Source organism: Lolium rigidum, chromosome 1 (assembly GCF_022539505.1).
Source record: "Lolium rigidum isolate FL_2022 chromosome 1, APGP_CSIRO_Lrig_0.1, whole genome shotgun sequence".
NCBI lineage: Eukaryota > Viridiplantae > Streptophyta > Magnoliopsida > Poales > Poaceae > Lolium > Lolium rigidum.
Window position 1 is genome coordinate 76,965,846 of NC_061508.1, and position 16,801 is coordinate 76,982,646.

A 16,801-nucleotide genomic window follows, 5' to 3' on the forward strand; every position below is an offset into this window, starting at 1 on the left:
GCCCTTCTTCGGTGCTCTGGAAGCTTCCGGGAAAAATAAGATATTGGGCGTTGATTTCGTCCGATTCCGAGAATATTTCCTTTGTAGGATTTCGAAACCAAAAACAGCGAAAACAAGAATCGGCCCTTCGGCATCTCGTCAATAGGTTAGTTCCGGAAAACGCATAAAAACGATATAAAGTGTGAACAAAACATGTAGGTATTGTCATAAAACAAGCATGGAACATCAGAAATTATAGATACGTCGGAGACGTATCAGCGACACAGGCGGTTGCTGAAGCGGCGGGTTTATGGTTGGCGATCAAACAGATTGTGCTTCAGCCTGAGCTGCAGGATTCTTTCAGTTGGCCTTGTGCGACAAATAACCAATACTCGGCCAAGGAAACCTACATGGCTCTTTGTCAGGGTAGCATCCGATCACGGTGAGCTGCACCTGGAAACCATGGGCCCCGCTCAAATGCAAATTTTTCATCTGGCTTGCATTCCAATACAGACTTTGGACATCGGATCGTCGAGTTAGACATGGGCTGCAAGATGAGATGGCTTCTTGCTATGTCTGTCTACAGGAAGAGGATACATTGGATCACATTCTTCTTGGTTATGTGGTGGCAAGGAAAGTCTGGTTTCGAGTCTTCAAGTTGGTTGGTGTTCACATGGATGTGCCTGATGGTAACGAAAACCTGGAGACTTGGTGGCTCAAGGCAAGGAAGAAATGCAGAGGCAAAGAGAGAAGGCTGCTTGATACTTTGATCATGGCAGTTTGCTGGTCCTTGTGGAAGCATCGGAATGCTTTCGCGTTCAACAATGGTCGACAACAACTTTCGGTGATTGATCTAGCTTACAAGATAGTGGATGACTTCAAGTCTTGGGTGTCTGTGCGGGTGGGTACTGGTGTTGGTGTTGGTGTTGGTTTAGGGAGAGAGTAGGCTTGGGTGTGTTTGGTGGTATTTTAGTCTGCCCTTTGTTAGCAGGGGGTCTGACTATCTCTTGTAATTAAAAACCTTGCTCTCGAAAAGTGTTTTTAGCTCCCGAGCTCCAGTGCTCTCGCTATGTTAAGAAAAATTTCAAAATATTTTTACAAGTTATAAAAATCATGAAAATAATTCTGAAGACTGTCATTGATACATTCCACAATCATGCAAAATCCCAATCTGAAATTCTTTTTATTTTGAGCTAGATAAAAACGACAAAATTTGATATGTTTTGAAGATTTGAAAATGACTACTCAGATCTACAATTTTGTCATTTTTGTGTAGCTCAAAATATAAAGTATTTGAAATTGATTTTTCCACGTTTGTGGGATACATCATTGACTTTGTGCGGATTTTTTCCAGAATTTTTTGAAACTTAAAAATATGATTTTTGATTTTTTTTAAAACGAGTTCATTGGTGTCCATGTGCACCAAATCTCTGTCCCCTTGCTCTCTTCTATAAAAGTTTGGTACGCATAAGCGTACCCTCAAGAAAAAAACAATTCATCCTTGGGCCGGGGGCTAACGAGGCCCACTTAGACCGAGTGGCAGCAGCTGGTTTGCGTTCGGCCGTTTGGGCAGCAGCAAAGTCAAAGTAGGCTGACGGGCAGGCGGCGGCGCGGCAGACGTGCGGCCAGGACTGCAGGGAATCATACCCAGATGGAGATGGAGAACATTTTCACCTGTCGCTGTTGCACGCACAAAGGCAGAACATTTTCATCTCATCTGCACTGCGTTCCCAGCATCCAATCTATCATATCATCGGGAGAGGTATATACGCAACAGCTACTCCTTTTTTATACTTTTAGAATACTCACCATTTTCTCTGGTCAATCGTGGTGTACCAACCACAGCCCTCAACAGGCGAATCCGATCCGTTGCGAATTGCGATGCGACGCCAGCCAAAGTCCTAGCCAGTCTGCGTCGCCCGATAGCGACGGCGAAAGGGTCACGGTACAAAAAGAGCCCTGTTCCGAGCGAGGCGAGACAGTGCCCTCCCTGCTGCCCCTTTTCGACTCCACTCCAGCCGCCCCGTGCGGCGCTCCCACGCTGACCAGACCCGCCGCCGCCGCGCCTCCCCGTCCTGCCTGGATCGCGCGCGCGAGCGAGCGCCTCCTCCGCCGGGACATGGCCGGCGACGACGGCAACCACACCGGCGGCGGCGGCGGCCAGGAGGAGGTTCAGATACAAATCGCAGGTCAGTTCGCTTCGGGTTTGGCGAGGAGTTCCGCAGTTTTTTTCATGTTAATTTTGCCTCCCATGCGTGGAAATTCAGATAGATATGTGAACAGCAAGTTAGCAGCGCACCACTGTGATGCGATCGTGTTGTGCGACCCGTCCTCGGCTGGGGCACCCACCACACACGAGATATCCTGTTCGCTTCCATAGGGTTTTGGTGCTGGTAGTCAGGGGGTTGGTGGAGAAGTATGCATGCGCGCGAGGTGTTTGATGAATTGTGTACGGCTGCTGGCAGTAAGTACGGCGTGAGCATGCCAAACTAGGCCTCGAATCAATGTTTTGATCTGGACTTGCCTGGTCTGTGGGTCAGCAGGATCACTGCATGATTGCCAAATCCTTGTCTCTTGGCGTGGTCCGTGGGTCAGCACGCGCGTCATTCAACTGTTGCCAGAGAGGGAGTTCGTCCATGTGTATTGGCGTATCTACGAGAATTTCCTGTTTCTTGTTTGTCTCAGACGATTTAAGGGTCGATGACAACTTCAGAACATTGGCAGGACATCTCTCAATTTTAATCTTTATACTAGTAGCACATTATTGAGGGTAATTTCCTACAGAGAATTCGGTCGTTTGCTGTTATCATCTATGCCAATCATTTATGTTCTGATCTCACCTGCTGATACTGCTTCCCAATTTCAAAATGGCAGGACCATCCAAAGGCGCAACCTCCTCGACCGGTGAAGCGCCCCCACAGGCCTCTCCGGTAAAGCACTGGCACTGGTGGTTGATGGTGATACTGAACATGTTCTTCCTTATCGCTGGCCAGACCGCGTCGACGCTCCTAGGGAGATTCTACTACAACCAAGGCGGCAACAGCAAGTGGATGTCAACATTCATTCAGACTGCCGGTTTCCCGGTGCTGCTTATTGCCCGAGTTCTTTTCCGCTCAAGGTCGGAAGCGGCTACCAGTAGCCCGGAAGCTTCGACCGCCAAGATCACTCTGATCTACATTGTCCTGGGGCTCATCATTGCTGCGGACGACCTGATGTATTCCTACGGTCTGCTGTATCTCCCCGTCTCGACTTACTCGCTCATCTGTGCTAGCCAGCTGGCCTTCAATGCTGTCTTCTCGTACGTTCTCAACGCTCAGAAGTTCACCCCCATGATATTCAACTCGGTGACCCTCCTCACATTTTCCGCTGCGCTCCTTGGAGTGGACGAGGATTCTGAGGGCTCTGGTGGTGTCTCGCAAGGGAACCATGTACTGGGTTTCGTGTTGACGCTGGGAGCATCGGCCACATACTCGCTGATTCTCTCCCTCATGCAAGTTACATTCGAGAAGGTTATCAAGAGGGAGACCTTCTCCGTCGTGCTGAACATGCAGATTTATACGGCGCTTGTGGCCACACTGGCTTCTCTTGTAGGGTTGTTTGCAAGTGGTGAGTGGAAGACTCTGGAGGGAGAGATGCACACGTTCAGCTCAGGGAAGGTGTCCTACGTAATGACACTGCTATGGACTGCTATATCATGGCAGATAGCTTCCGTTGGAGTGGTGGGATTGATCTTTGTGGTTTCGTCGCTCTTTTCAAATGTGATCAGCACCCTAGCTCTGCCCATCATTCCTGTTTTCGCGGTGATTTTCTTTCATGACAAAATGGATGGAATAAAGATTATAGCTATGCTGATGGCCATCTGGGGATTTATTTCGTATGGCTACCAGTTATATGTTGATGACAAGAAGTCTAGGAAGACTTCAGCCAGTGCAGAGGAGAGTTCCTAATCGCCCGGGTACATTGTTTCAAGACTGATGCTCTTACCAATTTAATTCCTTGGTACTGAGTGAGGTTATTTAATAGGGTTTGTAGTTAGTTCATCAAAGAAATACCATTTTGCACCATTTTTCTAGGTATAGAATTTTATCTATTTCTTCTTTTTTCCCTATGTAACGATGTATCATCATGGAAAAAAGGCAAAAATATTATAGACATGCTTTCTGAACTATGCATGGTCCAATAAACAGTTGCTACCCTTTAAGATCCTGTATGTGCTTATTGAACACTGCATAATGTGCTGCTTGCTATTGTTGGTTTGGTTCACCTTACTACTGATTTCTGATGTATGTTATCAGTTCAGAACATTACTGCGTTACCATATATCTGCGTGTCAAATTTATTTCCTTGCGAATGTATTGCCATATTTTTCTGCTTGATCATCCTAAGTACAGTTAAAGAATAAGCTGTACCATAGCTTAATCTGGAGGAATTTCTTGTTCTTGCTTTTGTGCTGTGTTGCTGGTTGTCGCTGTGTAGAGTGCTGACCGTGTAAGAAGCAGGAACACATGGAACAAATGTCTGTCTTCTGTATATTCCCCCAGACCATAACACTGGTAACCAGGAATCACATACTCGGGCATATCGTTTTCATTGCTTGGTCTGCGCCGCCTCTGGCAGTTGTGTAGCTCTTGTGCCATTTTGGTGTTTTCTTCTTGCGTTTCTGAACGTGTTTGAGAAATAATGAAGGTGTTAATTTTCCAGCACTTATTGATTCAACCAATTACATTGCAGCTTGCACGTGTATGAATTTAGTATTCTACATGCCATGGGTTTATGCAAATCAGTATTCCACCCAGTAGCATTTTACTCATAGTATATGCCATGCCTGAACTTCAGATAGTCACCTTTAGACCTGCATACTTGTGAGCTGTAATGTAAGACTAAACCTTGTGGACAGCTCCGAATGTCTAACCATGCAATCTACCAAAGAATTCAACTGTCGAGCTCCATATGTGTATAATAAGGCACATACATAATTTGAATGAGAATACCTGGTTATCATAATAGAAGCATTTTACTAGTATTTTTGGTAGTTTGAGGGCAGAGTAAGAGCTTGCAAGCATAACAATTCTTTTCACAAAAGGTGTTTCAACTGGGGTATATTCAATGGTTGATACTAGTTGAAGTTGTCATTGACTCGAAGAATCTTCCATCAACTGGGGTATATTCAATGGTTGATACTAGTTAAAGCTTTCATTCACTCCAAGAATCTTCAATGTGTTGCCACAATGTTGCCATCTTAAGTTTATCATTTATTAGATAATCATGTGAAAGTACAACTGAACTATATTGTTTCTTCCGCATTTTATATGCATCCAACTTGGGTTTTAGAAAAAACGAGGAGATATGAACATGCAGCTCCGGTGACTAGCTCATGGTGGTGGCAAAGAACAAAACTAATGTAGTTTCTAGTTCTACCAAGAACATTGATTTTAGAAATGCCGAGGAGAATATGTTCTAGATGAATGAGGATTTCAAAACGCCCAGAACTAGGCTCAGCTAACTAAGTAGCAGAGATGACCAGAAGCAGTGGAAGGTAGCATCTTAAGCATATTATTTTCTGAATTTGTATAATATGTATGAGTTCTGAAAGGAGCTACTGAGCTTTGTATATACTTATTACGAAATATGGAGATTTTGAATAATACTTTATACAGACCAAGAACATTGTTCAGTATCTCTAACTGGGAATTTGTACTAGCCTGACCTAAATATATTCAATTATTCAGGAATTTACTTATGTAATGAATTTCTGCAGTACAGTTAGTTGTGCACCTGAAAGGCACATGATGTCAATCATTGTTTTTGAGTCGCTGTATAGTCGCTATATAGTCGCCGAGTCGTTTTCCAAAAATCACGGCGACTCGCGACTATACAACGACTTATGGCGACTATATAGCGACTTTGGTCGACTATACACTGAGTCGCAGCCTCGGCGACTCAATTTTGAGTCGCGACTCAAAAACCTTGATGTCAATAAGATGTTTTCTAATTCTCAAAGAGTGACTCATCAACAATGGTATTACTGGTAAATGGTCGCAGCTGTTCTTGTGCATGCCATACTACTTCTGTTATTGGCATGGCTCAACTCTGAGATTATGGGGCAGTAGTAAGTACTCTGTGAGATGACCTAGCCAACCACAGAGCAGTGTGACACACCTCTTGTGCTCAGCCTCCATGAGCACAGCTTTATGTTGGTTTATCATACTGTGCATTTGTTGTCCTCACTTGCGAACGATTCACTTGCATTCTGTCAAAGATGCTTTGTGAGTTCTAGTCCTCGTGGAGCTATGGCTGGTCTCCGGCTTAACAGAAAATAAAAAACACCCTGAAGAAGTTGGCAACACTGGTTTTGCTGTATATAAGATGAAATTGCTGGCTTAAGATTATATCTGTCACAACTTTGGCTCATAGCTAATTCCTGCAATCAGGGGAAGCTTTCTTGCCACCTGGCACGGTGTAGATGGTTTGCAGGTTTCTCTTAGCATCAGCCCTGTCTTGATGACAAGATTCTGGTGACAGCTTGCTGATATGACGACAAAGAAGCATTCTGCATAACCTTCAGATGAAAATTGCTCAACTTTGGAACTTCATAAGCTCTTCTCTAAGTCATATGTTGGTCCCGATTGTTCGTAGTTGACACACATATGAAGCTTCAATTGGTTAAGGAATTTTGAGGTCTTCAGTTCAGAGTTCAAATGCAGAGAATTTTTTGGATTTTGTAAGTTTGCAGCTTCACATCAGTATTCATTTTAAGGAAGTATACTCATTGTACTCTATATGCCTCAAATATGTTATTGTGCTATAGCTTATTTGACCAATATGCTACTGCTGCATGACATACTTGATGCAGACTTATTTATCCAGTATTTAAACTTGATGCGAACTCACTACTGGGTACTGTAACTTGATAGAACTATGGTTGCCATTTGTGCAACTTGCAAGGTCAAGAAAGTTGCAGGTATTTGTAGTACATTCCTTTCCAGTCCAACGATTGGGATAATCTATAGCTGGTAATGTTTCATAGATACACAACACAGATGTTTTCCTTTTCATATTGCCAAGCGGATGGTTTTGTTGCTTCACAGATGTTAATTGCTCTCTATGTTCTCATTGACATAGAGCATAGATACAGTACCAAATAGATACTGTGTGTTTTGATTATGTTGCTTCACTGATAGTAGTTTTACTTGGCTGACACCTTGCTCTGTGTTCAGATTAATTCAATGTAAACACCTTAACACAATGATATAGTAGTTCAATGTCACAGTAGTTAATTTTCGAATTCAGTGCTGATAATTTCGAGATACTTTACACAATGATACATATGCACTGAGCTAGTCAAGTGTCTGGTAATTTCGATCTTGTAGTGGATGATTAATTTGCTACATGTACCTTCGTATTCTTCAGAGAAGAGAAGCAGCACGCCTGAGCATGGGCGACACTTTGGTGGCGTGGCCGCCGGTTTTTGGTCACCGGAGGAGCTACGGTGCCGAGCTGGAGCTGTCGGCGAGGCAGCAAGACCACGAGTGAAGACGGGGAGCCGGGGAGCAGGTCTTCCCCTCGCTGCTACCTCTGGCTGTGGCTGCGAGGCAGGGCCCAAACTCGTCGATGACCTCCTTCCTCAGCGGCTGACTATGAGGGAGCTGCGGAGGCGGGGGAGAACGAGGACGGAAGCTCAAGTCAGCCACAAAAGGATGACTTCTACATGTACTTTGAAGGTACTTTTAAGTTTTCACGATGACCAAGTCATTCTGAAATTTAGTGATTCCGTGTGTCATATTTGCCACTAGTAGAAACTCATGTAAACCATCTTTTCTTTTTGTACATTATGTTATTCAATGAGCTCAAATTAGTTCACGTGAGAAAAGCCACTAGCATCAGCGGAGTAATTACAATCATTGCACAGTTAGTTCTGTGATTTCTTCCATCATTAAGATACATTGGGCTGCAAAGCTGTGAGGTTTTAATTATTGAGCTTCTAACACTACCTAACTTCCTAATGATCTCTTTTGCAAGTGTGTATTGTATCTGTTTAGCTGCAATAGCAGTGTGGGTTGAAGTTGAAACAGTGTCTTTTTGCTGTCATCTACAGGTTCGTCAGGGTAGGGAGCCGCTTCCATCCTGTTTCAAGCAGTCTGATAAATTTCTGGAACTTGTAATATCGTTTCCTTTGCACGTCTATGCCTCCATTTGTATTGGTGAATCATGTCGAATTGTAAGGGTAAACTGAAGCTCGTAATATCATTCCGTGTGCGTTGTCTTGTGTTTATTAGTTGCTGCGTGATCTAAATGTCTAAAGAAGAGCAAAATTGGTGCCAAAATGTCGAGCACTATATGTCTTGACGTACTTGTTCATTTCGTTACAGTTAAACAACCGAGACAGCTTTTGCGTGCAAGCACTGGGTGCTCAAGATTTTTTTTTCAAAAGAAGTGAATTTTTTTGAAACGGTTTTCTGTGGCTCGAGCAGAAATACAACAATGGAATAAAATAGGCCACGAGCGGGCCTCCATGCACGGCAGAACCGGCCAACATTGACGAATTAATCTGCAAATACTTTTCTCCAACCCCACCATCCCGCTCTACCAAATGGGAACATGGGAATGAGCACATTTTTCCAGTGCGGGAGGGGATCCCGTGTGCACCTCAAACTAGGGATTTGGTTCCCTGGTATTCTTACACTTGCCAACACGTGATTGCGGATGAGCATTAACGGGGCATTTGTCTATAAAATATCCTAAATTCCAGTCACTTTCGTGTGGGCTGTTGGATCTGCATCCAATAGCATAAATATCATGTTCCTCCTTGCCTCGTCACATATTTTCTCCAGCTCCCGCTGCCTGGTCCTCCTCCTCATCTTCGGCACTCCTCTGCACCTTGTGTGATGCCCGCGGGAGTGCGGTTGAAGTCAAGGGCAGGTAAGCAGCGGGACATCTAACACTAACGAGATCTCCGACGACGTGGAATGGGAGCCGCTGAGCCGGGATGGTGCGAGGATTTGATGGACACCCCAATGTGCATCTGGAGAGAGAGAGAGAGAGAGAGAGAGAGAGAGAGAGAGAGAGAGAGAGAGAGAGAGAGAGAGAGAGAGAGAGAGAGAGAGAGAGAGAGAGAGAGAGAGAGAGAGAGAGAGAGAGAGAGAGAGAGAGAGAGAGAGAGAGAGAGAGAGAGAGAGAGAGAGAGAGAGAGAGAGAGAGAGAGAGAGAGAGAGAGAGAGAGAGAGAGAGAGAGAGAGAGAGAGAGAGAGAGAGAGAGAGAGAGAGAGAGAGAGAGAGAGAGAGAGAGAGAGAGAGAGAGAGAGAGAGAGAGAGAGAGAGAGAGAGAGAGAGAGAGAGAGAGAGAGAGAGGGAGGAGAGAGAGAGAGAGAGAGAGAGGGAGGGAGGAGAGAGAGAGAGAGAGAGAGAGAGAGAGAGAGAGAGAGAGAGAGAGAGAGAGAGAGAGAGAGAGAGAGAGAGAGAGAGAGAGAGAGAGAGAGAGAGAGAGAGAGAGAGAGAGAGAGAGAGAGAGAGAGAGAGAGAGAGAGAGAGAGAGAGAGAGAGAGAGAGAGAGAGAGAGAGAGAGAGAGAGAGAGAGAGAGAGAGAGAGAGAGAGAGAGAGAGAGAGAGAGAGAGCTGGCAACCGGGGTCGAAGAGGTGGTTGTGTGCTCAGGACGAGATCGAGCTTGTCGAAGAGGCGTCGGCGATGACACCCGGCGTGGGACATGGCAGCTATGAGCTCCTCTTGCATGTTCATGAGCACGGTCTGGTAGATGGCTTGGAAGGAGATGGCATTAGCGTTGGCCTTGGACAGAAGGGCTTTGACGAGTCCGCACTCTTGCTCCCAAGACAATGTGGTTTGGGATTCGGCCACCTGCCTCCGCGTGTTTCTTGGTCTCAAGAGTTCGTTGTTTTAACATGAGCTATTTATAGGTGTTGGGAATACGCTCTACAGACAATCATGTATGATGTAATTTGTAATATATCCATAGAGTTTTTAAGTCTCCCTTGCATTAAAATTTTATATGTACCATTGAATATGTAATCCGGTTGTGGAATTATATATTCAATTTTCCCATACTATGTTGTCCTTAGGGCACTTTTGTTGTGGCTTTTTTTTGGCTTTTTGGTTTTGGCAAAAGCCAAAAAAAAGCACCAAATAGGTGCTTTTTTAGCTTTTGGATTTTGGAAGCCAAAAACAAAGATCCTATTCTTTTGGCTTCCAAAATCCAAAATCCAAAAAAGCACCTATTTAGGTGTTTTTTTTGGCTTTTGACAAATCCAAAAAGCCGAAAAAAGCCACAACAAAAAGGCCCTTAGTCGTCGAGATGGTTGTGCTGGACACACGACTTAAACCGATGAGCAAATCGGTTGATAACTCTGTTCCACTTGTCATGGGCATGTTGATACCACTCTAAGTTACACTGGCTCGGCTAAAGTGGCTAGGGAGTCGGATTGATTCATACTGAGATAAAACAACCAAGTCGTCATATGTATGTGTTAGTCAATCGAATCATTAGACATGAGGTTATCACATTGCCTAAGTTGTGGATCGCCGACTTAGGTTGTGTCAAACATAAAGGCAAGTTCGGACTAGCTGAGAATCAATCTGCTGGACTTGGATGACCAAGACCGGATTTTGGCTCTACGATTGGAGGGACGTTCTCCCGTACCACTCGAATGTTATGATTTAGAAGGATGACCATGCGTGACTCGTTTAATCACGCACTTAACAAGCCACAGCCCCTAGTCAACCGCTTACGTGTCACCAGTCACCACACCCAAGAGAATGGGAGAGTTGGTTGCAACAACGCACCCACTCAACTCGACCATCCCATCCTTTGCCGCGAAGGGAAAACGATCAAACGAGGACACGCACCGAGACGGCCGGTACGACCAGACGAGAGCAGAGATGTGCTCCGGCCGACAAGTTTCAGTCGCTGCTCGCGCGAGCTCGCGATCATCCGTGGCCGTGGACCTTCCATCCGCGAAAAGGCGAGGGAAACAACAAGATGATTCCACGCCACCGCTTCGGCTTCACGACGACATCACGGGCACGGTGGTCAACCATACGCACTACTCCCGCCAAGGAGTTTCCCTCTCCGCCATCATCACCCGCTCGTCCACTCTCTGCCCACCCAGCTCGGGCAGTCGGGCTAGTGCGTGCGATCTGCGCCGCTCCCGGTCGAGGTCAGCGTCTCCGCGACAACTACGGTCAGTACCGCAGTAGGGCACACTCACTCGACTTGCTTCGGAAGCGAGGATCGAACATGCAAACGGCCACCTCCTGGGCCTGCCGCCACAGTGCACGCAATCATGGCTTCCGTTGCCGGGTCGTCTTCTTCTTCTTCTTCTTCGGTCCCTCTCTTTGGGGTCGCGTACGCGCATCATCACGTCGTGGTACTTGATGAACAGCATGACGGACAAGGCGGTGATGGACGATATAGGTTTCTTCGGCGCCTGGTCCTGCTCCGGTCAACTACCTTGCGTAACTGTTATCCATAACTTTGGCTAGCTAGACGAGGAGTGCTGGAATGGTGCTCGTTTCGGCAAACGCAGAATTGGACTCGGTTGCCGGTCCTTTGGACGAGCGGATGATTCGATGGGAGGAGTTATTTATTTCAAGGGCGCGCGGGACTAATTTTTCACTCGATTGAAAAGTTAATTTAGTTGATTCTATTAAATCTTATAGGTTGAAACGTTTTCTTTATTGAAAAGAGGGCAAAAATCTTGCCCTGTTCCATTAATTAAGTAGAAGAGGTTTTACAAACAATGTAGAGGCCACCCAAATGTAAAAAACACTACTCCCACAACATCAAGTTACTCATACATTTGTCTCCCGCAGACTACCAAAGCCTAGATTCTATTTTGGAAGATCACTGAAGGCAGTGCGTGCTTACTCTTGAATACCCGGCCATTCGCCTCGTTCCAAACCTCCCAACACACAAAGTTGCAAATTACAAAACTAATTTAGCGGCCCGAAGAATTTTCCCTAGTTGCAAATTGCAGCCGAAAAGAATCGAGCTGCAATCGAACTTAATTTCTAACCAAAGGGTGGGACCAATTTTCAGCCCATCAAAAACTAATTTAGTTCTTAGCCAAGTGATGTAATTCAATATTATGGGTTGCAACTCACGATTTGTAGTGAGAATTACGAAACAGCCCTAAAGATCTGAAGCATCGCTTTCTAGTTGCAAATGGCAACCGAAAGTAATCAAGTTACATTCCAACTTGTAACTTATAAGTGCACAGACCGTGATGCGAATCTGCTGCCTAAGGACCAAAGAAAAAAGTAGCACACTAAATGAAATTGTGTGACCCTTCTTCAAATGCGCTAGTAGAGCGCCTTTTTTTTAAAATGGTGTTTCACAAGAAATTAGAAAAATGATAGGTATAGCATGTATATCAAGGATTTCAACAGCTAAAAAATTGTCTAAGATAATACATGGATACTACTTAACAAGTTTTGTCTGGATCATATCAACACGTTTTACCTTCTTCTCATAAAACAAAAGATACTACTTAACAAGTTTTGTCTGGATGAAGACAACAACTACTTAACTGAAATGAACTAAGAACTACATAGCTAAACTGAACTGGGAACTACAGAACTAAACCATGGTGTCTACAGGCTACAACTACCACTACTGGATTACCTTCTGGTTCTGGCCAAGTTGGAGGAGAACTTGCACATGTGAAACTAGATAAGACGTCGCGGAGAAGACCGCTGTCAGATCGAGCTCCTGGTCGAGGCGCACGTCCTCCCGATGCTTCTGCTCGGGACGTGCTGGGCGGAGGTGGGCTGAGCTGGAGAAAAGTGGCGCTGCTGCCGCCGCCACAACCGTGGCGTGTGGAGAGTTGAATGTAGCGAGTGAGTAGTTGATAACCTATGGATGTTGAGCTACGTTGAAACTGGGGGCTCTTAGGCTGAATTGGCTCATGGGCTGCTGCTAGTTCTGTAATTTGTTAGCACCGTTGTAAGTTGTAACGTTGCAACAATTAGCGAGTTTAGTGCTGCTATTAATGCAGTTAGCGTTATTGGGAGCAAATTCTGCATAGGATCGAAAATAGCGTCGGTAAAATGCGAAATAGTGCGCCTTTTTCCCATGCTTAGGACATGACTGAGAACTAGCAAAAGCAGACTGGGATGAACTCTTAGTTGGTTGATATCACCGAACCTCAGTTGCAAACCCATGTTACAACACATAATAGCATGAATCATAATGCCATCTCAGTGCTCTTCTTTGATTCATAGAAATTGTGTAGGATTTATATTCTATAGGATATTTTTCTTACACTAGTTGTTTGATTCATAAAAATATATCCTATTAAAAATAATTCTATAGAAATCTTACAGTGCAAATAGTATAGGGAAAAAAACATGAGGTCATACCTCATGATTTGTTTTTTCTTTAACACAACAAAAAGAACTCATCTTTCTATAAAATTTAACTAAACATGACATACTAATCATATGTTTTTCCTATTTCTAGGATATTCCTATCATATGAATCAAAGGTGTGCAATTATGGTTTGGGAGTCTACTCACAAAACTATTACAGTAGTACTAACAATTAGCAAAACCGTTATTTCAGTTCCGCCCGCCTCTCATCCAAATAATTCGCATCCAATCAGGCAGGTCCGTTGGACTCGGGCTAGGGGCGCTGACCTCTCTATTTAATCTACTCTGACGACGGGGCAGGTTGACTTTCCAACCGCCCAGTGGCGCGGCTCCTCTGTCCGCGGCACAAATCCCAGATGATTAAGACATCATCATTAGCAGTAGATCTAACCCTAGATCTTTTGCGTCTCATACACAGAACGTGCAACAAGTTGTAGCTCGCCGAAGGCGAGTCGCAAGTTCGCAACTCTGCACTCCGCACACCCAGCTACCACTAGTGCAAATTCAACGGCGGTGACGGAGATGTGCTCGGAAGAGTACCGAGCAGCAGCACCATTTTTTTCTTTAAGTTCCAAACCCGTCGCCATTTCGAACAGAAAATATCGAAAAGTCCAACCAACCACTTGCTCTAGATAAACTGCCGGCAGGTCATCTGCGTAACACGAGCGAGCCACATCGGCAAGAACAGTGCCAAATGGGAGAGTAACTTAAGTTGCTGATGTAGCGTGCGCCGTATTCTAGTGCTATCCATCCTCTATTTCGAACTGTGATGTTGCTATCAGACGTTTTAGCTAAGACTGGTTTCGATACGGTGATGGCACCATGAACAAGCTAACAAGAGCATGGATCCAAACTCCAAGCGCAAAAACAAGGTGAGTTCGCACATCCTAATCGGCCAGCCAGCCACGAATATAATGATGATCTTCAGCGCACTCGCTCGCGTCGTGGGTAGCCCACCCGTCACCAGCAACTCCGTCAAGTCGGATTCTCCCCCAAATTGCTGTCAGTTACAATTAGTTCGAGAGGCAAATGTACGGGTTGATCATTAACAAGGGAAAGTAATGGGCATGATTCTCCTGTTCGTCGTCTTCTTTTCTCCTGTGGTCGCTGCCGCGGCAAGATACTCAATATTAACTCCGGTCAGAGCAATCCAGCAAAGAGGTTGGGAGATCGCCCTTCATTAGTGCGGTTTGGTGCACCAGCAATTGGAAGAGTGAGTAATGGAGGGAACAGGGGAGCCATCGCCCATTTCAATGTGCTGCTGGCTGGCTCCATGTGAAAGCTCTGAGCAGATGGAATTGAATCGATGGATATATCTCACGATTCAGAATTCGTTCAGACAAACACGCAATGCAGGCGAGACAACTCTTTTAATCTCTGTTGGAGAGGCGCACTGTCAGCCAGACGCCCCCACCAGATCTCTCTCGCTCGTAACTACGGCATTCAATTGCGTACATGAATTCCCTGTACACATCGCAAAAGTCTATTGGTTCTTAATTTCGAGATTGGGGGTTACTTGAATCTTTTTTGCAAATCAGAACCAGACAGCTAGCTGTACAGACAATCAAAGCACTTGTATGAGCACACTAGTAACCTACTACTACTAGTATGAGTATATGTCAACGGAGTGATTTCTCTTCTTCACGAATGGACAAGTCGTCGTAAATCCAGAAGAAGCTACCAAGAGGCGGTCGTAATTGGGATTGCGTGACAGCGAGCGCGCGCGGGAAGAAAAGATCATTCATACTATAGCACTATAAAAAAAAACAAAGAGAAAAAAAGAAACGGAGAAGATCACCGGAAGCGAGCGCCGTCGGCGAGCTTCCTGGAGCGGCAGCGCGGGACGGAGGCTGCGGCGGCGTGGAGCGGCGACGGGCGGAGCTCGGCCGAGAAGGTGTCGGGCGGCTGCGGGGCGGCGCGGCGGCGGCGCCCGGGGCTGGGCCGCACGAGCGGGCTGAGGCAGACGGCCAGCCCCGACGGCATGCCGCCGCTGGTCTGGCGGCGCCGGCAGGGCGTCTTCCGCATCGGCGAAGGGGTCGGCCGCCACGGCGGGTCGGGGTCGCCGCCGGAGGGCGAGCTGCTCTCGTCGTCGCCGCTGCTGCCCCGCTCAGGTGACAGGCCCCGGTTGCTGACCGCGCGGCAGGAGCGCCTCGGCGGCGGGGACGGGGGCAGCGCCGGCTGTTTCTTGCGGCGGCGCGGGATGATCCCGGCCAGCCAAGAACGGTTCTTGTTGGGGTCCTTGGCTTTGTCTTCGTCCGATCTGTGGTGGTGGTGATGGTGGTTGCCGAAGAGCGTGGAGAGCACGGAGAACTTGCCGGCGCGGCGCTTGTGGTAGCCGATGTCGCCTTCCTCGAGCGGGGCGCTGGGGCCGACCTGCGGCGTGCGGAAGAAGAGCAGGCTCGGGTGGTGGCTCCGGAGCGCGGCGCTGGAGGAGTCGGACTTCCTGCGGGACACGTACGGCGACACGGACCTCGGGAACGCCGGGGCCGCGGGAGGAGGAGGCGCTGGCGCTGGTGACGGTGCCGGCGAGGACGCGTCGTTCTGCGCGGCGGCGAGCACGAGGAGGCGGTCCCGGAGGCACGTGGCGCAGACGCCGCCGCCGGCCTGGAAGGGGTGGCGCTTGCACCTCATGCCCATCTCCTCCTCGTCATCATCTCGCTAACCCCTCCATGGGCGCGCGCGGCGGCGATGAGGACGAGGCGGAAGAAGCGGCGGCTAGCTAAATTGTAGCGGCCGACGCGCACGCAGGCACCTGCCGCCTTCCCTCTGGGATTTGTTTAAGTTTGGGCTGCTTTCTTGGGGCCGAGGTGGGACGAGGTGGTGCAGGTGGTTTCGGGTCGGGCGATCGGATCTTCTTCCTCCGTCCGTCGGGGAAGAGGAAGACGCGGCCGCCGCGGGGCTTAAATAAGGTTCGGAGAAGAAGGTGGAAGAAGTGGAATTGGGACGGGGCAGGGGAGATCGACAATGATACCTGGAGAGAGGGGGAGTGGGGCGATGTGCGAATGCGATCGATTGACCACGTCTTGGACCATTGCAGCAGCTTTGCTTTGCTTTGCTTGCGTCCCGGTTTAGTTCCGGTTGGCTTTTCCGCTGTGACAAGCGATGGCGGTTGATCAGCCGTTGGACCCGACTTGGTGCTGGGTTTTTTTTTTTTGAACAGACTTGGTGCTGGTTGGTGCCCCGTTGCCGTTTGGCTACACTACTACACCGTGGCAGCCGCTGCCCAAGAAACATTTGTCCACGGTGAAATGCCAGAAAAGTTGTATCTTGTCTTAAACAACCCATTTGCTCATCTGGGTCGCCTGGGATGTCCAAGTCGGTATATGTATAAATAGCAACTTGTACTTCTACGGAAAAAAAATATACTCTCCGTTCAACCAAAGATACAGATTGATTTAGATACAGGAAAACCTTGGTCAACTTGGATGACGACGGATCTCTACA

At 47.0% G+C, this 16,801-nt stretch overlaps 2 protein-coding genes across 2 annotated transcripts; one reads left to right on the top strand and one right to left on the bottom strand.

Annotated features, from left to right (window-relative positions):
• The first annotated feature begins 2,732 nt into the window (after positions 1-2,732).
• On the top strand, positions 2,733-4,185 carry LOC124676035 (probable purine permease 11). The gene has a single exon (XM_047212119.1). It carries the CDS (start codon positions 2,847-2,849, stop codon positions 3,924-3,926), a length of 1,080 nt encoding a protein of 359 aa, XP_047068075.1. The 5' UTR covers positions 2,733-2,846; the 3' UTR covers positions 3,927-4,185.
• A 10,673-nt stretch (positions 4,186-14,858) lies between these two features.
• Positions 14,859-16,016, bottom strand: LOC124676045 (serine/arginine repetitive matrix protein 1-like). Its single transcript, XM_047212131.1, has one exon. The coding sequence runs from the start codon at positions 15,992-15,994 to the stop codon at positions 15,152-15,154; it is 843 nt and encodes a 280-aa protein (XP_047068087.1). The 5' UTR covers positions 15,995-16,016; the 3' UTR covers positions 14,859-15,151.
• Positions 16,017-16,801: the final 785 nt, after the last annotated feature.

Bases quoted from the DNA above. Each gene is read 5' to 3' on its own strand.
- LOC124676035 (XM_047212119.1), top strand. From the start codon at position 2,847: ATGGCAGGACCATCCAAAGGCGCAACCTCCTCGACCGGTGAAGCGCCC.
- LOC124676045 (XM_047212131.1), bottom strand. From the start codon at position 15,994: ATGGGCATGAGGTGCAAGCGCCACCCCTTCCAGGCCGGCGGCGGCGTC.